The 27,992-nt window shown below is 40.2% G+C and overlaps 1 protein-coding gene across 1 annotated transcript; it reads right to left on the bottom strand.

Annotated features, from left to right (window-relative positions):
* Positions 1–28: 28 nt before the first annotated feature.
* Positions 29–17,701, bottom strand: LOC148353140 (calsequestrin-2-like). The gene is made up of 11 exons (XM_088353588.1): positions 17,193–17,701; positions 14,916–15,000; positions 13,754–13,854; positions 12,888–12,999; positions 10,213–10,286; positions 9,206–9,336; positions 8,096–8,141; positions 7,975–8,029; positions 2,919–3,019; positions 2,765–2,839; positions 29–1,534 (listed from the first exon to the last, which is right to left on the bottom strand). The coding sequence occupies exons 1-11, from the start codon at positions 17,427–17,429 to the stop codon at positions 1,355–1,357; spliced, it is 1,197 nt and encodes a 398-aa protein (XP_088209714.1). The 5' UTR covers positions 17,430–17,701; the 3' UTR covers positions 29–1,354.
* Positions 17,702–27,992: the final 10,291 nt, after the last annotated feature.

Here is a 27,992-nt window from a genome sequence, read left to right as displayed (position 1 = left end):
AGGCAAGAAAATGCCAACAAAAGAAAAATACGCACCAAGCAGGTTGCTTTATTACCTGGAAGTGCAAAACATCTTATCTTCACTGTGTTATCAACAAAGACATTTGGTGGTTTGCTTTTATGACAGTCAATTAAAAAAACTCAATTTATTGTATGGGAAATGCTTTTAAGCGGCGTTTCTCAACTGGTGTGCCATGACCCAAAAGTGGGTCACGGACCCATTTTCAGTGGGTCGCAGGCTGGTGCCTTGGCAAAATAATGCTAAGAAGAAGAAGAAAAGCGAATTCTCAAGAACACTCCTCACAATATCAATCTATCCATCCATTATCTGCCCCGCATATCCTCAGTAGGGTCACGGTGGTGCCGGAGCCCCTGTCATGGGCAGGGGACACCCTGAGCTGGTTGCCTGCCAGTCGCGGGGCCTCCTTACATTTGATGGCGATAAAGCCCTGCTCAATCTCTTCTACCTGCTCAGTCAATCTTTTGAGAGGGGCCACAGATAATTTTATTGTGATTTTGGTCGTTTTGTTTTGGCCAGTGTCTTGTAGCGGAGTCATGAACACTGACCTTAACTGAGGCCAGCGAGGCTTTCAGGTACTTGTTTTTTTCAAGGTTCTTCCGTAACCTCCTGAAGGAGTAATTTAGTTGGTCGACCACTCCTGGGAACGTTTGCCACCCTTCCCAGTTTTTTCCATTTGTGGATAATGGCTCTGACAGTGGTTCACCGGAGCCCTACAGCCTCAGAAATGCCTTTGTGACCTTTTCTGCCCATAGAGATGGGTCCAAAGAAAGCAAGTGATAAGCGGAATAAAAAAATCGAAAAGGGTAAAAACAACGATTAAGTCAAAGAAGGAAATAATTACAAAATATGAAAATGGTTAACATGGGTCTGCTATTGAAGCGCACAGTGAATGCTTTAAAAATAATATATTTTCACTTTTTTACCAGTACATTCATCTTTATTAATTACACAATTGATTAATTATCAATGATTAAGTAGATGTTTTATAAATATTTTGTATACGAGTATCTTTTATTATGTTGCTATTTTAAAGCAGTTTTAGGAGGTCGCTTATATGTAAAAAGGCTTATATTCAAGTAGCTCAAAGTCGGTTTGTTTTTTAAAAGAAAAGGGAATATTTTATACTTTCTCTGCTTTAAACTGCACAATATTTTCATTGGGTAAATTTGAGATTTTTTTCTTGATTTGGGTCGCAGTTTGTCATTAGGGAGGAGTGGTGGTTCCTTAAGTCAGACCAGTTGAGAACCCCTGCTTATCAGCATGCATACTAAATACAGAAAATTATCATTACTGCTTTGATTGCTGATGTTAGCTTCTGAGGAACTTCTTTGTATTACTCATCATCATCGTCATCATCATCGTCATCATCTTCATCATCATCATCGTCGTCCTCATCATCGTCGTCGTCCTCTGTGTTGATTTTCCCAGAGAGGACGTCTTCTATCCAGTCTTCTAGCTCTTGGGCAGAAGGCAAATCCTCCACCTCGTCCATCACCATCCACACACTGTCGGCCTACATACAAACACAAAATTAGAGGATAAAACTGCCGGAATATTGGTAGGCCAAACTAATATGCCTGTGTCTGTAGCCGGTCAGGGACAAGAAGGGTAACGTCCATTCACAGAAGGTATGTTGAGAGATGTTGATGAGCTTGAATGTATGATTAAAGCTACTGTCACAAACCAGGAACGGAGACGGGAAGCAATTGTGTTCGTTTTGCTCAGTTTTTATTAAGTAAGAGAACAGTGCTTGCATGATCGTCGGCCACGGGCAGCAATTGGCAGGAACACGGAAGTGCCACTTGAGCGAGGGTAGTCGTTGGCAGTGAGAAAAACAGGTCAATGGTCGGGGCAGAGGAGCAAAAACAGAAACAGGTCCAGAAAAGAGGTCGGCAAAAGGTATCAGTCAGGAAACAGGGCAGGATAGTGTTGGAGAGTACAAAGGCTTGCCTAGCTGAGAGCATAGGTTCGCAGACGGTCTGACGGGTTCCTCTCGGAAGACGGGAGTTTAAAAAGAGTCCAACAGCCAATCAGGTCCCGTGGCTGTTGGCGCCAACGGGGCAGCAGCAAGTGCCCCGAATCAGTAATCATGACAGCAACATGAAAAGATACTCTCGTCTGGTGAGTCTTAGTCATACAGACAATGTATAGAACATTGTTAAATGGTGTCAGAAGCTTTTAGAAAAAAAGCTCAGTAAACTATGGAGAAACAAGAATCCTGTTTCGACAATAAACACTGCGCACAGTAGAGACAGGAGCTGCACCCAGGACAGAGAGTCTTGGTAAGCTAGCAACCTGCAGTCATCTCAGGCCCAGCCCAGACACTGAGATCCTACAACTTCAAGATGCCATTGGGAAGTTTTAGGAGATCCCACATCAGGGTCATTCCAGGAACTCCTACTGTAACTCCATTAGGGCACATGATCAAAATACCTTTAAGAATGGACTTGTAATAACTTGTCTTGTGGAAAAAGCAGTGTTATTGTTAATGTTGTTAAAATAAATCTGGGTAACTCACTTAAAGGGGAACATGTGGGAATATTGGTAGGAACCAATAGGAGGAACTAATGTGCCTGTGTTGTGGGCCGACCGCGGCCGAAAAGTTGAACATCCATTCCCAGAAGTTATGTTGCATGTATGATTAAAGTAGCACAAAATAATATTCTTGTCTCATAAGTGTTAGTCATATTAAACGATGTTACAGAAATCACACATGCAAACACGCACATCTTAACAGACTCACATCAGTGACGTTGACCACTCCGATCTGCGGTTTGAAGAGGTCCACCTTGAAGGTCTTCTCCCAGTAGGGGATTAACTAAGAGGCATTGGGGGTATTGATTTAAAATGATTTCAAAATTGTTCTTGGCAGGTCAAACATAGGAACAAAATCTCACCAAGGGGAAGTCGTCAGGGTCGATCCACACAATGCTGAGCTCTGGCAGGTGTGTGTTGTCCCGGGCCACCTCCTTCAGGATCTCCAAGAACTCGAAACCATCTATGAGGATCACAAAATCGATTGGAGAAATGGTGAAATGTATTGCCAGCACGTAATTCATTTGAATTAGAATGATCTTTATTCTCATGGATAACAACAGAGTGAACATTGTTTGCAACAAGATTAGACATGGCACATAAGACTTAAAGGAGAAAAAAGATAAAGGGGCGGCAGGATAAATAGGCAAAAAATAGCTACAGGGTAGTGTTTGGAAACTGGCCTAGGTTGTGATGGCAATGGCAATAGTGCATTTAAATTAGTACAATAAACAGAGCAGCAACAAAATTCCCAAATAAATCAAAAAATGAGAAATTAATACTAGGCCAGGTAAGTATTTTGTTTAGGGTGGTGATAGCCCTCGGGAATAAACTTTGCTATCACAAAGAAACAACCTAAGGAAATACAAAATGTAGTTTTCATAGTTTTTTTTCCATTTATTGAGGGACAAAAAAAATTAAAACCTGGCTGGCCCTGTGTGAAAGAGTAACTGCCCCCCTTCTATCTCCTTGCTAAAGCACAAAGTTAGTGTGATTAATCAAGACATAACTTACTTTGAATGTGTTAGACAAAGTGAAGGATACTACACCTCAATAAAACAATTGACATGAAATTAGGAAAAGAAGTGATTGAAATCAATCAGTCTGGATAAGGTCACAAAGGCATTTCTAAGGCTCGAGGGCTCCAGTGAACCACTGTCACAGCCGCTATCCACAAATGGAGAAAACTGTGAAGAGTGGCAAACGTTCCCAGGAGTGGTCGACCAACTAAGATTACTTCTCCAGGAGGTTACGAAAGAATCTTAAAAAACACTCGAGAAACTGCAGGCCTCGCTGGCCTCAGTTAAGGTCAGTGTTTATGTCTCCCCGATAAGAAAGACACTGGCCAAAAATGGCATCTTTTGGAGAGTTCCAAGGCGAAAACCACTGCTGTTACAAAAGAACAGAACAGAAGTGTCTTCTCAATTTTGCCAAAAATCATCTTGATTATCCTCAAGACTTTTGGAGAAACAGACTGATAACTCAACAGATTTTTAAAAGGTGGGCAGCCCGTTACATCTGGCATATAATGGCAAAGAGTTTGAAGAAATAATCATGATGCCAACAGTAGAGCATGCTGGTGTGATGATGGTCTGGGCCTGCTTTATTGCCTAAGGACCAGGACAACTTGCCTTAGTTGACGGAAAAATTAATTCTACTGTTTAGCAGAAGATCCTGAAGGTGAATGTCCGCCCATCAGTTCATGCCCTCAAACTGAAGCATTCTTGCTCAGCAGCAGGACAAGGATCTGAATTTACAGTGGCTTGCGAAAAAAGTTGGCCCCCTTGAACTTTGTGAACTTTTGCCACATTTCAGGATTCAAGCATTAAGATATAAAACTCCAATTTCTTGTGAAGCATCAACAATAAGTGGGACACAATCATTAAGTGGAACGCACTTTGTTGGATATTTTAAACTTTTTTAACAAATAAAAAACGAAAATGTGGGTGTGCAAAATTATTCAGCCCCTTTACTTTTAGTGCAGCAAACTCTGTCCAGTGAGGATCTCTGAATGAGTCAATGTTGGTCTAAATGACTAACGATGATAAATGGAATCCACCTCTATGTAATCAAGTCCGTGTATAAATGCACCTGCAGTGTGATAGTTTCAGAGATCTGTATAAAGCGTAAAGAGCATCATGATGAACGAGGAACACACCCGGCAGGTCCGAGATACTGTTGTGGAGAAGTTTAAAGCTGGATTTTGATACAAAAAGATTTCCCAAGCTTTAAGCATCCTAAGGAGCACTGTGCAAGTACTGTGTACAAGAAGAAAACTGATCAGAGATGCACCCAAGAAGCCCATGATCACTCCATACGAACTGCAGAGGTCTACAGCTGAGGTGGGAGAATCTGTCTATAGGACAACAATCAGTCATATACTGCACAAATCTGGCCTTCATGGAAGAGTGGTAAGAAGGAAGCCATTTCCTAATGATATCCATAAAAAGTGTTGTTTAAAGGTTGACACAAGCCCAAAATCAAACTTTTGGGGAACAATCCAAGACGTTATGTTTGGCGTAAAAGCAGAACAGCTCATCACCCTCAACACACCATCCCTACAGTCAAACATGGTAGTGGCAGCATCATGGTTTGGGCCTGCTTTTCTTTAGCCGGGACAGGGAAGATGGTTAAAATTGATGGAAAGATGGATGGAGCCAAATACAGGACCATTCCGGAAGAAAACCTGCTGGAGTCGACAAAAGACCTGAGACAGGGACGGAGAGTTGTCTTCCAACAAGGCAATGATCCAAAACATAAAGCAAAAGCTACAATGGGATGGTTCACCAAAAAACATATCAAGTTGTTACAATGGCCAAGTCAAAATCCAGACCTCAATCCAATTGAGAATCTGTGTAAAGAACTGAAAACTGCTGTTCACAAACACTTTCCATCCAATCTCACTGAGACTCTTTGTGATTAAGGGCTATACAAATAAAAATGACTTGACTTGACTCGAGCTGTTTTGCAAGGAAGAATGGGCAACAATATCAGTTTCTCGATGTGCAAAACTAATAGACATACACCAAGCGACATGCTGCTGTAATCGTAGTAAAAGGAGACGCTACAAAGCATAAACTCATTTGGGCTGAATAATTTTGCACACCCACTTTTTTAGGGGGGGGTTGTTAAAAAAGTATGAAATATCCAATAAAGTGTGTTCCATTTCATAATCTTGTCTCACTTATTGTTGATTTTTCACAAGAAATTATAGTTTTATATCTTGATGTCTGAAGTCTGAAATGTTGCAAAAGGTCAGAAAGTTCAAGTGGGCCAAATAGTTTCGCAAGCAATTGTATTTGCTGAAGCAGAAGGCAATGTGATTATTCTCCTCTTCACAGAAGCAAAAATAAAATACTTGGCTCACATTGAAAAACCACAACATATTCTCCAAAGACACATTTTCCTCCAACTACACGAATATTAGAATGCTCGAGGGGGAAAGCATCATTATTAACATCTGCCATAGTGTCCAAACAGGAAGTCATCGGGTATCTTAGAATAGTAACTGAGCAAAGGCATGCCATCAATCTCTTAAGCAACCACAAATGCTGAAATGTTTTTCTCCAATTCTTCCTGTAGGCCTCAAACTTGATAAAAAGACGCAGCGGTGGGAGAGGGCAACTGGAATGAATGAAATTGCTGCACTCCTTGCATGCTTTTTTACAAGGAAGTTGTTCTATTTGATTTCATTAGCTAGCGATACTTTTTTTTGTTATTTACATTATCATTGTATTATTGTCTTATCTATTCCTTCAACATTTATGTACATCGCTTTTTACAACAGTTGGGTTGTATAAATAAATCAGTGGTGGGTCACCAGGGCCTACAAATCCTTCTCTGCTGGCCGGGAAAATATCTGAATCATGTGATGTAAAGTGATTATATTTTGTTCATGAATATAAATAAACGATAAACAATTCGGAATTGTTTCCCCAGTTGTGCTGCAGCCAGCCGTGTGCTTTTATATTTAAACATTTAACCAACCACATTTCAGCCATTACTTATTTCCAGGTTCATAAATCTTCCCAAAGGACTTGAGCAAACAGTTATGAACGCCCTTTAGCATAGGTGTCAATCACACTGTTGTTTGAGCCAATCAAATTTTGAATGGGCAAAGTGAGGGACATTTAGAAAGCCTCAGGGAACGTCAGCAAAGGAGCGGTAATGGTCTATTAGTGTACTAAATTCTAATAGCATTCATTTTTTACTCTTCAATGAACATTTACTCATTTCAGACTAAACAACTATTATTTAAAGCAACTCGGAATGTCTGAAAAACACAACAAAAAAGGGTAATTTAAATATTCAGTGCAACACACATGTTACCCATGTGTTCTTAACCAGTTATCACTCTGTAATGGTTTGTACCAACATATTGATACATTAATACATAAAGCTTAGTTACAGTGGAACCTCGGTTCTCGACCATAATCCGTTCTAGAACCCTGTTCCAAAACCGATTTGTTCGATCACCGAAATCATTTTTCCCATTAAAAATCATGTAAATCGTTTTAATCCGTTCCAACACCCTGAATGTTTACCTTGAATGTTTAACGTAAACATGAAGCTAACCCAGGCTAACCGTATGTTCGCGTTAGCGTAATCTTCCGTACGAAAGACTACGTTAACATGAACGTGTAAAAATAAAAAAAATCAGGTCGTTTACAAGTCATTTAGCACCCGGGTCTCCACAACAAGTGGTGAGCGGTTCGTTGGAAAGGGAGCTCCGTTCCAACACCCTGAATGTTTACCGGGAATGTTTAACGTAAACATGAAGCTAACCCAGGCTAATCGTACATTCGCGTTATCGTAATCTTCCGTACCAAAGATTACGCTAACATGAACGTGTAAAAATTAAAAAAAAAGGATAAAGAAAAGAATTATGAATAGGATTTTTTACCTTTGTGGTTTTCAGCAGAAGGCGCAGGTGGATGGTGATGTAATTATTTCTTTCTTAAATGCAATAGGTGTATGCACTACTTTTCTTTTTTCACCTGTAGCAACTTTGCTGCTTGCACTGACTTTCTTCGGAGGCATAATTAGGGCCAAAACTTTTCGTACACCTATATTAAAAGCTAAAGCAAAACGAAGCACGTCCGCACGCGATAACAGTTGGTCAGGAAAAGAGCGATCTACACCCGTACGCCGCTCAGCATCGCACCCTAGCGTACGCACCCACGCATTACCGGCGTTGGAACTCCGATTTTTTGACCCCGAAGCAAGAATTTCTCTAAATTTTTGGTCGGACTCCGATTTGTTTGAACTGAGAGGCGCTCGAAAATCGTCATACGAATACATTGTAAATACAAATGAAGCGTCACCCTTAACCAGGTACATAAATTGACATTGGGGCATCGGGTCAGGTCGAAAGGTCCTGATTGGGACACCAATGCTGGGAAAAAGAAACAGTCTTACCTGGGTCTTCCTCCTCCGCAAATGCCACAATGTGGATTCCCTCAATGTCGTCCTCCTGAAAACAAAGAAGGCGGGTCAAGAAAACTCTGTTGGTAAAAATTCGCCTTCCATTGAGGCTCACCCAAGTCTCGAACATGTCCTCGGCACGCAGCTTTCGCAAAGTAGGCCTGAAGATGCACAAGGAAGGAATGAATGATGATTAAGAAAAGCACGTGGTTATTTTGTATAGCAATTTGTATTTGCTTTGTTTTTATTACAATAAAATGGGAAAAATATGATTAAAGTCGCCAGTCAAACTAACCATGGTGAACAACTGTTAATTATCATTATTTTTTTTTAGGAATGATTTATACATGAAAAATATGTCACAGTTGCCATGGCGCCCAAATGATCCGCCTGTGTGGCGCCAGCTGCGGCTCGTTGACAGATTGGCTTTCCTTCTATTTAAGTTCAGTGTTCTCACTCTCTGTTTGTCAGTCAGTCAACGGACTTCTGCAAGACGTGGGTTTCAACTCGGTCCTGTTCCTGTTGGTATTTCCTGTCCAGTGTTGTCCCCGTTTATTTTGTCCTGTTTAATTTCGGTTTCCAGTTTTGTTTCCGTCCATTTTTGTACTGTTTATTTTCTCCAGTTTTTGTTCCTGTCTAGTTTGTCCTGTTTATTTTCGATATCCTGTTTCATTATCTATCCTCTCTGTCCCGTCCTGTCTGGTATCGACTCCATCTGTCCGATATTTACTCGGGCAATTGTTATCGAACTCCTCGGCCTCTGGCTTACTATCATTTCACGCCAGATTGCTGCCTAACGTGCATGAATCCCCATTTTCCGTAGTATTTGCTTGTGTGAGTAACGTCACGCGTTTGGGTCCCGATCCTGTTCTGGTTCATGGCAAAATATCTCTATTCTCTTTTTTTTTTGTTTTTTTTTGTTTGTTTGTTTTTTGTTCAACTGAACAGTGGCTATCTGGAGAATTGACAATATTTTTGCACCTACTTTTAGTCTTTTTTTATTAGTTAATACAACATAAATTATTGAATACATTTGGTTTCTTTTCACGATTTTGTCTCACATGTTGATCATTTTTAAATGTTTGGATTTTTTTTTTTTATTATCTATAAAATTGATGCCTGAAAGATAGCAAGAAGCTATTCTGGAGGCGCTATAAATAAATTGCAATTAAATGTCTGTTTGTTTGCCTCTGTTTGTCTCTTTGTTTGTCTGTCTGTTTTATACCTTCTGTGCTCGGTGATGAAGTCAACTAGGTCATCTTCAGAGTGAGGTTTCCCCGGGATGGTGACAGGTTCTTCCATGAAAGGCTCGTAGAAGTCAACCTCGTTGAGCTTCAGTGTCAGCTCCTTAGCCACCTGATGTGACAAATACAATAATCCCTCGCTACTTCGCACTTTAGTTATAGCTGGTTCATTGATACTTGTATTTTGAATTAAATTGAATTGTCCCAATTGTCGTTGATATCAACATATCATGCATTGTGTTATGCAGCAGACAGCAGAGAGCAAATCCTATCACAGGGCAGGTTGAAGGCGTGTGTGGTGTGTGGGTGTGACTGTCTGTGTGAGTGACTGTATACTGGTGTATCCTGTCAATGTGTCCACTAAAACAAACTACAAAGGATAGCAAAAGCTAGCTTTTAGCATCTCGTAACATTGAAAAGGAATTCAAATCAGTTTAATCGGACTCTAAGGATAGTCAGAAGACCGCAAAAGAAATGGTGATCACCAGCAGGTGCTTTGTGGATTCTGGTAACTAACTGAGGTGGCGTTGGGAAAGATGGCAATAGCGAGGCTACAGGTCCAGCATACTGCTACAGCTAAGGTACGTAACAACCCTCACAAGCTACCCCCAATGGGACTTGTATCTCACCACACTTGAAACGGATGACCTGGAGCTATAACACGAAAAACCGGTACATTCTGGGCAGTTGCAATGTAATCATTTCTTGGACCCGATGCAAACGTGCAGCTAGTCAGCCGCTCTCTAAATCACTTTCTTGCACTGAAATGAGAAGCTAATTTTGTTGTGCTTTTGACAGTGAAGATCATTCATTGAACTGCAAATCTTTGTAAGGAAGTCATCTTGAGCTTTTATATAGGTGCTATGCTACTTTTTCACTTTTTGTCGGGGTCCTGGTTCCTATTAACCCTGATTACTGAGGGATTACTGTACATCAAATCATGCTTGGTTTTCATTGACAGCAATGGAATAGTGTGACACCCGCTTACAGATTTGTCAAAGGTGGCAAAGAACTTGACGTAAGGCTGGAACTGCTCGGCGGCCTCTTTGAAGGCGTCGTAATCTGAAAAACAAAACACGTGTGACATTTGTAAGTCGCCTGATCGGAAATAGATGAACTTTGCGCCACTCTCCTTTCCGGCCCGCGGTCGGCAATGTGACAGCAGCTGTGCGGCGTGGACGGGATAAAAATGGAGGCGCCAATTTGTTGGGATGCTGCATAAAAACTGTACTGATGGGGTAAAACTGTGCTCCTTTAATGCGAGCAGAGATGTAGTAACAAGCCTGTCACCAACTCACTGTCAAATAAAAAAAATTTGGTGCCTTGCAAAAGAATTGGGCCCCAAAACATTTCGACATAATACCGTATTTTATGTTTCAGATTTATTGAATTATTACTCAGAATATTGAATAAGAATCTATATCATGTGAGGCACAACCGTGAAAACAAACCAAATGTATTCAATATTTTATATCGACCTAAAAAATACGAATAAAAATATTTCGCCAGGCACTGTAGTTTTGTTTAAACTCTTAACTTGAATGAGTTTTTTCACTTTTTTACTCGGGACTGCCACCTGTGGCCTTAGCTGAAACTGCAACCTCTCACGCCCCGAGTCTGAAAATAACTCAGCCGCATCCATGTGAGGCAAATAAGGCTGTCTGTCCCTCACCTGTCATGTATGTCATGCACCTCACCCTTATTGAAAAAAAGTGTCTTGTGTTTTTACTTCCTCACAAATTGTCTTTCCTCCACTTTTTTTGTATATTCTTATATTGTATATTCGTGTGAACAGCGGAAAAGGTCATCGGTGTCCCCTTCACTCCCCTCCTGGACATTTACAACTCCCTCCTCTTCTGAAAAGCTACCAGGATTGCCGATGACCACACCCAGACAACCTACAGCATTACCTACCAGTCTGATTCTGAATCTCAGACCGATAACAAGCAGGCCCAAGGACAGGTTCTTCCATTAGATTTTCAGAACTCTTATCCCTCTCGCTTATATTTTTCACGTCTTCCTTCTTTTTTTTTATGTGTCTTGTTTTTGTCCTCTGTTTTAGTTTCAAATGCTATTTTCCTCTTTGTTTATACGTATCTAGTCTTTATATGTTTTTTACAGGTGTGTCTGTCTTTTATTTTGTATTTAGTAAGTACAAAATTGTCTTTGGTAACATCAGGGGACTTCTTTGACAGGACCGGGTTAGCCACCCCTGTGCTAATCAAATGATCTAGGTTCATTTATTTGTAAAAATCTGACTGCCTCACAAGACACCAAATTTCTGGGAAATTTGATGTTTAGCTTGCATGAGAAATCAGTTATATGATCATTGTCTTGAAATACATCTATGATTCTTGCAGAATTATCCAATATATTGTATTTCTAAGTTAATGAGTCTATTTTAACCCTATTTCCAATAACTAAAATAACAGTTTTTTGTTTGTTTTTTTGGTAAGAAATGCATCTCAAACTGGTAACCCTTTAACACTGATAAATCATTATTGACAAAGTGGCTGTCAGCTTAAAAAAAATGTCGAATTCCTCTGCTCTATGGCCTAGGTTAGTATGCAACGTTCTAATTACTTCCCATTTCTGGTCCATCAGACCATCGGTGGCAGGGGAAAGAGACGGGATGGTTAATGAAATTGGCGTGATCGCTCTTTGCATGTTTCTTAATGGAAGCTAATATGTACAATCTCAAACAAATAAAGACATTTCTAGAATAACAACTCAAAGAGCTAAAGTTGAATTAATGGTCATGTGATCAATTTACATAGTATGTTACATAGAGAATGGACAATGGAAATTAAGGACAAGATAAATGCTGCAAGGAGAGTTTGTAAGTAAACCTGAAATACTATCAGCAACTAGTAGCCTGGAATAGAAATTACATTGTTTTGGGTTTAAGAGTGATGCATTTACAAAAAAAAAAAGTGTATCTGGGATACATCATCCCCTGCCAGCAACAACTATTTACGTCAAAATTTGCAGTGGTCATACGTATGAAGAGTTACAGTCACTAATAGTAGTCTGCTATTGGTTTGCGGCACTGCATCATGAAAACACTGATGTGCTATTATCTGAAATATCTCCCATGATGCCTTTCACTTATTGGCAATTATATGATAAACATGGGAAGGACGGTAGCGATTATTAAAAAAAAATCAATTAGGGCACATGAAAATGAGGAGGCGATTAAAGCGACCAAGTCCTCTGAGGGCATAACAATCAAACAATGCCCGCCAGTGGAACTATTAAAATCTGTTTCATTATAAATTTACCTTAGCCGTCTCCTCCCCCCTCTGAATCCATTCGTTATTGTACTTGACCAAGTCATGTCACACCAAAGGTAATTTAAAAAATATATATATTTTACTTGTCAATTTATTTATGCTATTTAATTGTACCCATGAACACTACACATAACTGGAACCTACTACATATTATTTTGTTACTTTAATGGTTTTTTTCGAGGTAATGGAATGCATTAGCTATGCATTACAATTGATTTTCATCCTCCAGCCAATTCCGCTTTGCAATCCCCACCTCAGAACGGTTTATTATTGTTGAATTTCATTGGCAGTTTGACCAAAACCTATGAATATGTGTGAAAATGCAGATTTTTTCAGTTTTTAGGGTTTTGTTTTTGTTTTTGTCCCTCACGTTCAGAGTCCTCGCCCTTGAAGTAGCCAATGACGCGAATGTCCTCTTCCATCCTGTCGAATGCCCTCAGCTCCAGAGCATTGTCGATTACTTCAACAGGCTCGTCCATTAACTGCAATGAAAGAAAACTTTTGGGGGCGCACATTTTGTGGGTGCTTGACACTCAAATTGATTCCAATCACAAAGATCACGCCTTTAGTATTTTTTGTAGTATATATATATATATATATATATATATATATATATATATATATATATATATATATATATATATATATATATATATATATATATATATATATATATATATATATATATATATATATATATATATATATATATATATATACCCCCGCGACCCTACTGAGGATAAGCGGTGTAGCTAATGAGATGAGATGAGATATATATATTGTGCGGCACAGTTCATGTCATGGGAACCTCCTGCGTGGGTTCAAATCCAGCTCCAGACTTCCTGTGCGGATATATAGATATATAGATGTATATATATATAAAAACAAGTCTACTGTACCAAGTATTAACATTGATTTTCTCAGGTGCACGAATACATCATTAAAAAAAATCATGCAGTTTGATTTCTGGATTTTTCTTTTTAGTTTATCTATTTCACAGTGGATATGCACCTACCATGAAAATTTCAGACCCCTCCATGATTTTTAAGTGGGAGAAATAGCAAAATAGCAGGGTGTACTTATTTTCTTCACTATATATATAGAGTAATTATATTTTGACCCATTTTACTTGGTTGGCCCAATGGGCTACATTTGCCTGCTGACCGTAGTTTGTTCACCCCCGAGCTAAATAAATCACAATATACCTTTAAACTGCATTTTCAAGATAGAACTTACGTCCAGCAAGAACTCCACCAGGGTGTTGGCCGAGAGCCAGCCGTCAAACTCAATCACGCGATCGGCCTTAAATACGTACACGCTGCCTTCCTCCTCCAGGCCTGATTTTTTTAAAAATGAAAATGAATCCAAGCAACAAAAATCCAATCCAAATATTTCACAGCAAATGATTTTTATGTGTAGTCTGAATAGCTTCCAGAACTGAAAATAGAAGTTAAATAAATCCTAAGAGCAGGGGCAATTTCAGGTTCAGAGCTTTGTGCCCAAACATTTCACTTAAAGATATTGAGGATTCAACAATGTTCAGGAAAGGCACTTGCCATTTGTGAACATCACATGGGACTTTGAAACACTATTACTTCGCCATGCCCAGTTTTTGACTCATTTATTTCCAACAGAGTACACAAAACATACACATACAGAAGAGGGAGCATGGATCTTCTTAGACAATGATGCATTCTATTCCACACATTATAATCCCAGCCCACACTTTACAGATTAAGCTGTGTCGCCCAACCTCGTGGGTTGCAAACCTGTCAATGACTTTTTTGGTGTTCTTGGTCAAGCAGATATTTTTCAAATGCCATCACAGCCAGGCACTGGACTTTGTTTTAACTGGTGGTCCTTCCAAGCCAGGTATGGAGCCGGCGTAATACGCTCAAAGACCTATTGGCAGCTACAGCTGCTTATTGGAATTATTGGGCAGATCTTAATAACTGCCTTCAGAGTTGCAAAGAGTGTAATATTCAGGAGCTTGTACGCAGATAGTCTCTCTTCAATGGCACTAGACTCCCTCTCACTCTTCGTAAGGTTTTTTTGCAACCACTACTTTCACAGACTCAAGTTCAATGCCATATCGCACTGCCAGGGTTGAGAAATGAGGCACAGACAAAAAATTGTCAGAAGTAGGACTGCATAAATGAATCCTAAGCAAGTCCTGATTAACACCCGAAAACCAGCTGTGTGGCTATTCATTTGTAAATAGTTACTTTTAGAGTAAGGCGTTACTTTTGGGTGTCAGTAATCTTGGGTCAACGGAATTACTTTTTAAATAAACTAGCAACTGTAACCAATTATTGCTTTTTCGGTAACGCGCCCAACACTGTTAACCACTGGGATAACTTGAAATGAGTAAATGTTCTCCTTTGTACAAAATACTCGCCTAGTTTCTTGGACACCTTGGCATCTTTTTCTGAGTCGACCATTCCAAAACCGATGTCTTTGTCTTCCATGACCTGAGCCACCAGCTGCAAATTCACCACACACAAAGACGAGAAAAAGGCCTGAGAAGAACTGGAAATTGCATTTTACGGTTTTTAACCACTTAGTGGGAAGATATAGGGGAAGATTATCGACCCCTGGATAGCAGAGGCATTGTTATATAATTAGGCAGATTGTTTTATAAATAGCCCAAAAGTATGAGCGTGGCAGTTGTTCCGATGACAAGGATCCTACTCCGGCACGGTCATTTATATTTGGATCACAAACGGGGCAACTTTAGGGGCCCCAGTACCGGCCCTTGATTAAACCACATTGCTACAAGGTTAATGCTAGCTAAATGATTTCCATTTCCATTTTGTGACGGTTGACTTTCTTCTTGCATTGTGTGGCAAAGAAATTGAGCACAATAGCCAATATCAAGTTTGCGCTGTTAGCATGGGATTAGAGTCAAAGTGAAGCGAGAGGTCAGGACCGATGTGTGTGCAACATGAGCTGCATTGTGCACATTGTTTCCTACAGCGTGCGAGGCAAAGGAGATTATTCTGCTTGGTAGATGATCTTGAATTGGAAACGTATACGGATTGATAAAATCGGTCTCTTCTTGAAGGAGGGTCTCACAGTGCCAAGTAAAGGCATTGACGCCCCAAGAACTTTTGTCATATTGCCATATTTCAGTCTTCAAACTTAAAGCTGAAATACAGAAAATATTCTCCAAGAAACAACATCATGTGAGCGCACTCGTGAAGTGGAACTTAATCATTTCAACATACTCTGGATTTTTTTCAGCAGGAACTGGGAATGGGATGGATGGCAGAAAATTTGTTGGAGTCAGAAAGAGACCTGAGTTTGGGCCGCAAGTTCCCCATCCAACAGGACAACAACCCGAAACATAAAGCAAATTCTACAATGCAATGGTTTAAAACAAAAAAAATAAAAGTATTAGAATGCCCAAGCCAAAGGCCTCAATCTGAAAAGATGTGAAAATGTATGAGCACAAACGATCACCAACAAACCTTAAAGAACTTGAGTTGTTTTTCAAGGTAGACTCAAATATTTATGTTTCAAAATGTGCATAACTTACAAAGATACACCAAAAAGGCCGTCTCTGATTGCAAGAAAATGAAATGAGGTTGTACAAAGAATTAGCTCAAAGGGGGCCAATGTTTTTGCACACCCAACTTTTGGATTTTTCCTTTGTTCGCACAATATACAATGTTGAATAAATTGAGTATTTTTGTACAAATGTGTCTCACAAGTCGGTAATTCTTAAAAAATATTTGGATTTTTTTTTATCAATAAAGTTTGGCAATACTTTAAAAAGTTCTTGTGGGGGGGTTCAATAATTTTGCAAGGCACTGTATTATGTCGCCATCATGTGAAAAGATATTCTGATTCAAAAATAACATGGTTTTAGTTTGCTTTAGTATGACGAGAAGTTTGACTTTGTGGGTGCTAGAAAACATCTTCTTCTGACTTTCAGAGCTTTTATGGGTACAGTAAATTTTGTTGACATGATGGCTTTAAGAGAAACTCAAAAAACAAAAAAAAATTTGTGTGTTGGGTCTGTCAAGCTGTTATACGTACAACGTAGATCAAAACAATAGTGACAGCAAAGACAGACACAGGCAGAAAAGGCGTTGGGGGAATGTTTAGCCAATCAGAGTGAAGATCACAATGCGCAACGAAAATCCGCAAAGTATTGAAATTATATATATACGATTATACAAATATTTATGGTCAAATTATATTAATATTAATATTAGTTTTTGACAGCATTCATTTTAATAATTTCTCACATTTTCTCATTATATAAAGATGTCCCAACCCTAATGACTTGTTTTTTAAGACGGAGACGAGGACTGCAGTGCATAAATGTTCACAAGTAAACCTGAGGAACTTAAGGTGTTTTGTTAGGAAGCATGGGAAAATATTTCTCTTTCACTATTTGCAAAACTTGTGGCCAGTAAGACACAGGCAGAAAAAAGGGAACTAAAATGGGAGCAAGGAGAAAAGTGTGCGCCCTCTACTGGTTTGTCTCCCTGCAACTTGCCTCTTCCTTGAAGGAACAATGTGGCCTTCAGGTGTCAGAGTGAACTTGAAAAGAATATTTAGAGTGGATTTGAAATGCACTTTGAGTTTACTACTGACACAAAAAAACCTAAATGGGTTACTTTAAGTGTATAAAAATGCACTTTTTTGGATTGGTGTTGCTGCAAACCTCCAGCACCAACTCAGTCATCTGGTGCTGCTTCTGCTGTTCCTTGCTGTCGGTCACAGGCTCGTGGTAAAACAAACACATCATGTTGTACTGCTTCAAGGCCTTCTTGTAGTTTTTGTCGTTGATATCCAGGACGCGATCCTTGCCGTCGTAATGCGGGAACTCCAGACCCGTTTCGGCTCTGCTCGTCTGGACCAGGCCCAGAAACGGGAGCAGGAACAACCAAAAAGAGAGCATCGTCGTGCAAAAAAGTCCCACAGGCGTGCTTTAGTCAATCGCGAAGGTCACACGGGGCCTGAGAAGTTATGAGGATATTCCAGAAAAAGGTCCATCAGTCATCGGTAGAAATCAGACTTTTGCGTGCATCCCTGGTTTCCCCGTGCTCCTCGCGCTCCCTCATGCATCCACAGAGGAGGGTTAGGGTCCGGCCAGCGATGCGGGGGCCGACCGGGGAGACGGACAACCATACATAGCAGCGCTCCACCTCCAGCCGGGATGCCGAGGCCCATTTTTAGGAGAGCAGTTGTTTGAAAGCTAAAAATAAACGAGAAAGAGAAGCGGCTTACAAATGGAAGCCCACAATGCTCGGCTATAGGGGGGGTAAGTTATTTTAGGACTGGCCCAAAAACAAAGTCGATGTGTGAATTTGAACTTTGAGTAAATAAAGTATTTTATATTCATGTTTATACAGTGCCAAGCGAAAGTATTAAACCCCAAGGACGTTTTGCCATATTGCCACATAATAGACTTTGAACTTAAAGATAAAAAACTGAAAATATTTTCTAAAAATCAACAACATGTGAACGAAACCATGAAGTGGAACCAATGTTATCGTAAATGACTAACAACGGCAGAGTGCACTTGTGTGTCTCTATGTTTCAGTTTAAATGCACCTGATTTGTGGCTCGAAAATCTGGGAAAGGAGACACCTGAGAACAGACATGTTTATGAAGACTGAAGAGCAAACGAGGCAGGTTACAGGTAAAGTTATAGAAAAGTTTAAAGAAGCAATGGGATACAACACTGTACGAGCAATAATATCAAAATATAAAAAGCATAAAACCACTATAAATCTATCAAGACCTGGCAGTACCTCTAAACTTTCAGTCCAAAAAAAAAAAAAAACAATCAGTAAAGCAACCAAGACGCCCAAATTCACATTGGACAACTTTCCGGCATACGCAGCTGAGGTGGGTCAATCTGTGTATGAGACAGTGGTTCTTACAGTGGCTTGCGAAACTGTTTGGCCCCCTTGAACTTTGTGACCTTTTGCCACATTTCAAACTTAAAGATATGTAATTTTTTTGTGAAGAAGTGGGACACAATCATGAAGCGGAATACACTTTATTGGATGTTTTAAACTCTTTTAACAAATAAAAAACGTAAAAGTGGGTGTGCAAAATGATTCAGCCCCATTGAATTAATACTGGGCGGCACGGCGGCGCGGCACGGCGGCGCGGCACGGCGGCGCGGCGCGGTGGTTAGCGCGTGTGCGGCACAGTTCTGAGGTCATGGGTTCAAATCCAGCTACCAACCTTCCTGTGCGGAGTTTGCATGTTCTGCCTGTGCTTGTGTGGGTTTCCCCTGGGCACTCCGGTTTCCTCCCACATTCCAAAAACATGCATGTCGGCGGCAGTAGCTCAGGAGGTAGGTCTTGGGATCAAGGGATCCCAGTTCGAATCCCGGCTCGTCCGTGTTACATGTCGAAGTGTCCTTGGGTAAGGTACCCCTAATACCCCCAATAAGCAGGTTAGCGTCTTACATGGCTGCAATACAAGGCCGCTATTGGGAAATGTGGAGCACATTGTAAAGCGCTTTGGGAAGTCATTGACTTGAAAAGCTCTATATGTAAATGCAGATCATTTCATTTCATTTCAGTTAATTGGCCGGTCAAAATTGTCCCTAGGTGTGAATGAGCGAGCGAATTGTCTGTCCCTGTGTGCCCTGTGACTGGCTGACAACCAGTTCAGGGTGTCCCCTGCCCACTGCCCGGAGATGGTTGGGATGGGCTCCAGCACCCCCCGCGACCCTACTGAGGATAAGCGGTTCAGATAATTGATGGATGGATGGATGACATAACTTTAACAAATAAATGAGGTCTATGTGCTGCTCATTTTGAATTAAAGCATTACTAGATACATAGTCCTCCAAAGAATTTCCATGCAATGAGGAAAATAACACTGGATAGCTTGACTTGCTGTTACCTTGCTAATCTATTATATGACAAATTCTAATGTTTGGAGCTGAGGTGTGTACCAGTTCAGAATCCTTGGTCGTACTGTAGCCCTCAGCAAAGAGGCAAGATAATTACGCGCCTCTCAGTAATGCTTTACATACTACTCTATTTGAATAAAAGTGTCAACAAATAGAAAATCCTCTCTTATGAAAATTAGTCCATGCAACAAGAAAATAATTACTAGATGGCTTGACTTGCTGTTAGCTTCACTTATTCTACTGTTTAGGGCTACGGTCTGAACCAAATCAGAATCCTTGGTCTCACTATCACCCTCTGCCGTGTGACCAGAGAGTTTCATGCCTCACTTTGCATCTTCTCAGCACATTAATACATTACTTACTAATTGTATTAGAATATTCATAATGTAATGTGAAAATTCAGCTATTTTGAAAAAGAAAATTCCTAAATTGTGAAGTTATGTAATCAAAAACTTTAAAGGGCTGTTTCAAATACCAACCCAAACCCCCAAAAATATGAAAAAAAGAGCTTGTTAAATGGGCAGCACGGCGGCGCAGTGGTTAGCGCTTGTGCGGCACAGTTCATGTCATGGGAACCTGTTGTGGGTTCAAATCCAGCTCCAGACTTCCTGTGCGGAGTTTGTATGTTCTCCCTGTGCTTGCGTGGGTTTCCTCCGGGCACTCCGGTTTCCTCCCACGTTCCAAAAACATGCATTTCAGGTGAATTGGCCGGTCCAAATTGTCCCTAGGTGTGAATGAGCGAATGAGTTGTCTGTCCCTGTGTGCCCTGCGATTGGCTGGCAACCAGTTCAGGGTGTCCCCTGCCCACTGCCCGGAGATGGCTGGGATGGGCTCCAGCCCCCCCGCGACCCTGATGAGGATAAGCGGTACGGCTGATGAGATGAGATGAGATGAGCTTGTTAATGCTAGTGCTTGATGAATGAGCTCTGATCATCAAATTGGTCCAGGAGATGGCGGCAGAGAGTAACAAAGTTTAAAACTGCGGACACCACCTTTAGGTAAACTGCAGTGGAATTTAAATTATTTGTTGTTTTTGTTGTTGTTTCTTTAGTGAAAAAAAAATATTGTGGAAAAACCCCTCAATAATCGTTTTATAATCTAATATAACGTCCCTGAATCAGCCTAACTTAAGAAAAATGAAGTTCAAATGGCTGCAGGACAATATTGAAGGCAAGGTCTCAAACAAATAGAACAAGATGCCAATAATGATGAATAGAAAACAGAACAACAGCTCTAACAAAAACAAAAAGAAAATGTGACAGACGTGACACAATAAGAAAAGAGTGAAGGCTACAAACTCATAAAACAAGCAGCCTGCAATACGAGATTGAGTCTAAAGAAGGAAAGCAAAGCCAGCAACAAAGCTGATGGATTGCTTTGTTTTGCCACAGCAGACATGTTCACTTAGAGGCACTAACCACATTAAGTGTCTCTGTTTCAGCTTCGTGTGTTCTCTCTATTCAAAGACTTCTCTAAGATTCCAAGGGCAAAACATAAGCAACACCTGGACATGTAAAACAAGCATCAAACTCATTCAAGATTATTTCTTCCATTCCGAATGACAAATATGAGAGTCAGAATCATATTTATTATCATTGTGTTGCTATAACGAAATTAGAGGTGCACTTCAGTTAACAAAATATACGATAGAAATGTAATACAGTAAATAGAAAGTTTTCACTTCTAATATAAAGTGTCCACATCTAAAATAAAAACCATAGTCAACCGTGATATTGCACTTAGAACTGGGATATCGCACTAAAAGAAGTGTTCCAAAACTGTGGTTTAGTGTGTTGATAGCTCTGGGGATGAAGCTATCCCTCAGTCTCTTTGTTCGGGCCTTGTGGTATCTGAACCTTTAGCACAATGGTAACAGTTCAAAAAAGCGGGGTGGAGTGTAAGTAGTCCTTCTGGATGTGTTTAGCTCTGCTGTGGTAGCGAGAGCAGGCAATGTCCTGCAGGCAGTGGGCAGTGATTTGGGGATTTTTTTGGTGCTGTAAGGCCTTCCTGCCCGCTGCAGATCATCCTGCACACCACGGCGTGATGATGTACGTTAAAAGGCTCTCTGTGGTGGCGCTGTAGACTCTCACCAGCATCTTCTCCTTCAGGTTGTTCCTCCTGACCACTCTCAGGACTACTGCTGGGCCTTCTTTATCACAGCCACAGTGTTGGCCGACAAGGAGAGGTCCTCAGAGATCTGTACGCCCAGGACCCGATAGAGCGGACCCCCATTGATGTGAAGCAGGGCTGGTTCTGCTCTGCCCTTGAAGTCCAGGGTTATCTCCTTTGTTTTTGAGGTGTTCATTGTGGGGTTGTTCACTAAACACCATTCCGTTTTGACCTTATCTTCTGATTTATCTTCCCCTGAGATGAGTCCGACCACGGCGGTGTCATCAGCGAACTTGATTATGCAACTAGAGGGAAGAGTCGGCGTGCAGTCAGATGTATGGAAAATAAAGAGAAAGGGACTCAATACACACTCTCGTGCTGAGTGTGTCCGTGAATTCTGGACTATAAGACACGCTTAAAAACCCAATATTGACCAGAAATGATAACCAGGGTTCTTCATGTACCCCACAATACAGTCGGTAACATTAGAAACGCATACAGTATTTATAGGTGTACATTACTACACAAAGTTTTAAAATACACTACCGTGTTTCTGGAATGGTTGATCTATCGAAAAACATCACAAAAGTCGCCAAACGTTCTATGCAACAGCTATCAAACCCGGGTATTGGCAGTGAGGGCGCTGACTTCAACACTTGATCACTAGTGGCACAGTTCATGTCTTGGGAACCTCCTGCGTGGGTTCAAATCCAGCTCCGGACTTCCTGTGCGGAGTTTGTATGTTCTCCCCGTGCTTGCGTGGGTTTCCTCCGGGCACTCCGGTTTCCTCCCACATTCCAAAAACATGCATTTCAGGTGAATTGGCCGGTCCAAATTGTCCCTAGGTGTGAATGAGCGAGTGAGTTGTCTGTCCCTGTGTGCCCTGCGATTGGCTGGCAACCAATTCAGGGTGTCCCCTGCCCACTGCCCGATGATTGCTGGGATGGGCTCCAGCACCCCCGCGACCCTACTGAGGATAAGCGGTGTACCTGATGAGATGAGATGAGATAAATTTAGACGCAGAAGTAAATGGAAGGAGACAAGATGAAGGCCGCGATTGACGTGGATGGATGGAGTTATGAGCGCACTGGAGGAAAGAGGTCTAAATGTAGTGGAAGCTAGAGCTTTTGTTGGTGATAGGAATGAGTGGAGAGGTGTTGTGAAAGATAGTAGGATGTTTGGACACATTCTAAGGGATGGGCAGGGCACCTTTTTTTTTTTGAGTTGGTTTGAACAAATTTATTGACACTAAAAACAGAAAACAATCATGACAATCTCAACAGAAATTAAGCACATTCACAATATTATATTCCAATATTACGTTTTTAACAGCAAACACAAAGTGAGGTTTGAACAAACCTTCTCGAAAATCAAACATATTCACAATTTCATTATATAACATCTTTGTTAGTGTCAATAGATCCGTCCAGGCCAAAGTCGATTGTCCTCGGTCTGAACAAATCCACCGACACCAACAGCAGCAAAACACAGCCATCAAGCATATTCACAATTTTTTTATATTTGACAATATGACGTGACGATATGACGTTTTAACATTTTTTCCTGACATTTTCAACATCATTTAAACAATTTCAGAGTTATTTTCTTTTAACAGTAGTTAACCAGCGTGTAAAAGGCAATACTATTGTGCAAGGGCATAGCTCTGCCATCCCACCCTCCCAAGCAGCATTCTTCCAGTCCTCTGTGTGGGTCCTGGCACCTGTGTGATGCGGCAGGGGTAAACCAGTGAAAGCTGTCAGGACCTGCTGTTAAACAGAAGAGTGTGTTGTTTCACCCTGACCCGAGTTTCATCCGGTGGGACGAAAGCATGACCAACTTGGGTGCCGAGGTGCTTAACTTGTTTGGGTGTTTGGGCATTTGGGTTGGCCATGGTCAAATTTTTTATTTTTTTTGCTACTTTTTTGTTTTTTCTTTGGTTTGTGTATGTGTTCGACTTGCTGTCGGTCAACCCTCTTGAGGGATATGGGTAGGTGGGTAGGTGGGTAGGTAGGTAGGTAGGTAGGTAGGTAGGTAGGTAGGTAGGTAGGTAGGTAGGTAGGTAGGTAGGTAGGTAGGTAGGTAGGTAGGTAGGTAGGTAGGTAGGTAGGTAGGTAGATAGATAGATAGATAGATAGATAGATAGATAGATAGATAGATAGATAGATAGATAGATAGATAGATAGATAGATAGATAGATAGATAGATAGATAGATAGATAGATAGATAGATAGATAGATAGATAGATAGATAGATAGATAGATAGATAGATAGATAGATAGATAGATAGATAGATAGATAGATAGATAGATAGATAGATAGATAGATAGATAGATAGATAGATAGATAGATAGATAGATAGATAGATAGATAGATAGATAGATAGATAGATAGATAGATAGACTTTTAAGGCAATGAATTGAGAAGATATACACATAAAACAACGTAAACGTATGCCATATTTAATTCTTCCCAGGTCTACGATTTTCTTTTCTTTTTATTTTAAAATATATTTTCTATATTTTAATGTATTACTCTTCAAAATGAAGCTTCCTTAAAATGAGTACTATACATTTAATCCTGCTCATCTAAAAAAATCTTAGGCTCAGAACACATATAATTTACCACTTGAAAGCAGACATGGGGACTTGAGACTTAGTGACTTGGACTCGAGTCGACTCGAGTCGCTGTTTTTATGACTTGTGACTTGACTTGGACTTGGCAATCTAAGACTCGGGACTTGACTTGTGACTTGACTTGCCCAAGAAAAAAATACTTGGGACTTACTTGGGACTTGAAGGTGAAGACTTGAGACTTACTTGAGACTTGCACATGTGTGACTTGGTCCCATGTCTGCTTGAAATACGTATATCACATGTACAATATAATAAATGGCATACACTGTACGTACTTCTTAATTTTTGGTTGCAATGCTGCTGTCATTTAAAAATTAAACCTAAGGGGGCGCTCAAGGACAAGACAATGCCGATAAATGTCCTTGTTCTCCCTTGCTGAAGTGCAAAAGGTGCTCGAACACTGACCTCACACAGACGTCTTAAAGTCTTGTGACTTGAGTTTTTCTGTCGTCTGGTTGCTGCAAAAATATCTTCAGGAGACCTCAAAGCTGCTCAATAATTCGTCATATTTCAGCATAGTGCATTGCAAGCCATTTTCTAAACTCTTTCAGTCATTTGAAGGTGAGAGATGTATAACATTTTGAGCTTTGGAGTTTATGTTTGGGCGCCACATACAGGGGGAGTTGAGCAGAAAGCGGAAAGGTTCTTGCAGCTTGGAAAATTCCACATTCTGTAGGAGTGCTCAGTGGCTGACCGTGGCCAATAAAAACTCGGGAAAGAAATGGGATTTGTGAGGCACGCAGTATTGTTTTTTTCGTATTACTAAATCAAACAGGACCCCGTGTGATAGTGCCAACTTGTCATCACTCAAAAACCAATAAAACGTCATGTTTTAGGCTTCAAACCCAAACTTACAACAAAACTCAAAATATACAAGATATAAGAAACAAACGTGAAAAGAAACCAAGCGTATTCAACATTTTATATTGTGCTAACAAAAAAAACTTGAAAATTAGATGTTGCAAAAGTATTGGCCCGGAATTAATACTTTGCTCAATATCCTTTTTCTGCGATCACATCGACAAGTCTTTCTTAATATGTCTATAAGCTTTTCACATCTTTAAACATGAATATTTGCCCATTATTCCTTACAAAACAGCTCAATTACCTTAAAGGAAGAGTGCGTAATTTTAAGTGCCTCTCATGGTAAAAAAAAAAACTTTAATTCAGTGAAAAAAACATTGATTTAAATACTAAATACTAAGTGAATTATCCATATTTAAAGACTTCTACGTCAGGAAATTTGTATTTCTTTTAAACCTACCTAGATTGCCACCATGTTTGCTTGCTGTGGCACTGGTTTTTGTTCGTATTAGATAACAGTGCCATCTGGTGGTCAAATATTACACACTGGGGCTTTAAGGTTAGATGGTGGTTGCTTGTGCACCTCATTTCTAGATTGTTCCTCTATAGGATTGAGGTCTAGACTTTTGGCTTGGGCATTCTATCACCTTTATATTGTTAATTTTAAAAAATTGTATATTTTGCTTTGTTTGGTGTTGTCCAGCTGGACGGTGAACCTGCATTCTCAGGTCAAAACAGGCCAAACATGCCTTTTTATGCTATCAGAAAGGTCTTTCTTTGCTACTCTTCCATAAAGGGTACAATTATGCGTCGTACGACTAACTGATTGTCCTACCTCATATAGGCATACAGGTCATGCAATATAATCATGGGCCTCTCGGTTGCTTCTCTGATTAGTTTTCTCCTTGTTTGGGCTGAAGGTTTAGAAGGGTGGCTATGTCTTGGTAGGGTTGCAGTGGTTTATGCACTCTCTGTTTTCATAGTATTGTCCGCACAGTGCTCCGGGAGATGTGTAATTGTTGCAAATGCTTCTTGTATCCATTCCTGCTCTTACCTTTCCCACAACTTTATATCTGACGTGCCTGGTGTCTTTTTGGTCATCATTATGCTGTCAGTTTTCCAGTGTCTACTTTCACAGAGTTTTGAGCCCATCACAGAGCAAGTGCATTTAAACTGAAACTTTATGACTCATACGAGTTTAGCATTGTTAGTCAAATAGGTTGACATTGGATCATGCAGAAGTCATCAGGGAACCTAGAGTCAGTTGGCTGAGCTGAGAGAACAAAGGGCCAATTTTTTTGCAACACCTACTTTTCAGTTTAGTTGTAAATATAATACAAAATGTTGAAATGCTTTTGTTCCAGTTTACCATTTTGTCTCATGTTGTGAATCTTTTAATATATTTAAGTTAATTTAGCTTTGAGTTTGAAGCCTGAAATGTGGCACAGTGACAAAAAGTTTTTGGGGAGACAATACTTTCATGAGGCCCTGTAGATTTCTATGTTAACATTTTGGTCAGTTGTTTGTTTCCAATACTTACTCCATTGCTAAGGCATCTTATTAATGTAAAGAATATATGTGTTTTTAACCTCAGGAATTCTGCGGTTGGCTTATGATTGACTTGTGAAGCATTACACAGCCAACATGCTATGAATCAACACCTGTAAAAAAAACAAAAAAAAAACATGACGGCATCACTTTGAAATACTTGGAATTATTCTTGAAAAGGAGTCAAAGCTGTTTTGCCCAGCTCACTTCCTAAAGGTGCATGCTTGGCTAATTCTCACCTACAGTAAAGCCTAAGGCCAGACCCGTAATGACAGGTTATTTTCAGGACGATAGATGTTGAGTATTCTTGCAATGTATACACTGCATGCCTGACAACATTTTTATGATTTCAAAGACAGTTCAGTTCAACGCGGGGATATAGTATTATTCTGTTGCACTTACATTTTACACCAGGTTTCAAGCACTAACTTGGGAATATTTGCCTGTTTATCCTAACGTTCTTTTTCGTCTTAATTTTGTCTTTTCAATTTTTTATTACACGCCTTCCTGGAGTGACGTGTAAAATCCTGTTATAAACAAATTTCACTGCTTTGTTATCAATGACAATGAAGTCAAATTTAATTGTAATGGGTAGTTGCCCATTCCTGATATATAGTTAGATAAAGAAAATACTGTCGCGGTTGCCATGGCGCCCAATCGGCCCCGCCCGTGTGGCGCCAGCTGCGGCTTGTTGACAGATTGGCTTCCCTTCTCTTTAAGCTCATTGCTCTCACTCACCCTTTGTCAGTCCGTCAACGAATCTCTGCACCCGCAAGATGTGGGTTTTTGACCCTGTCCGATATCCCGTCTGTGTATCCTGTCAGGTATCGATCCAGTCTCCAGTGTCTGGTATCGTTCCCGTCATTCTCGTCCTGTCTGATATCTGTCTTCAGTCTCCTATATCTGTTATCAATCCTTTCATTTCCGTTCTGTCCGGTATCGGCTCGTGCAACTGGTATCGATCTCGTTGGTCTCTGGCCTCCTGTTGTTCCACGCCAGACTTCTGTCTTTCTTCTTTCGCCCAGCGATTGCCTAATCACTGGCGTTTTGTGTTGCATGACTGCCCCTTTTCCTGTAAAATTGTCTGGGTCATACCTCCTTTTCCAGTTCATGACAAATACACCTATTGTGTAAATTAAATTGTTCTCAATTCAAGTGTTGTTTTTTTTACATTACAAAAAAAACAAGTTAAAGTATAGTATCCTATTTTCAATAAGGTATTACCCCTCACCGTTTGTTTTGTAAAATAAGGTGATGTCTTAAGGGGCGACGAATTGGTTCGGTATATAATTAAACATTGACATGTGCCAATACAGAGTTTTAAATCTGATACCTCGAATATGCAAGAGGAAAAAGGATCATGTATGCCTATTTAATTTTTCTTAGATGTATTTTTGAATAAGTATTAAGGCAACTATATTAAAACCATAAATACATTTTCATTTGTTTTGTATTTTCTATTGTCATCACCATGGATGTTAAGAACATTCAC

The sequence above is a fragment of the Urocampus carinirostris genome, chromosome 14 (genome assembly GCF_059441175.1).
Source record: "Urocampus carinirostris isolate Australia breed hairy pipefish chromosome 14, RoL_Ucar_1.0, whole genome shotgun sequence".
Classification (NCBI taxonomy): domain Eukaryota; kingdom Metazoa; phylum Chordata; class Actinopteri; order Syngnathiformes; family Syngnathidae; genus Urocampus; species Urocampus carinirostris.
This window is presented reverse-complemented; position numbering and strand designations above follow the sequence as displayed.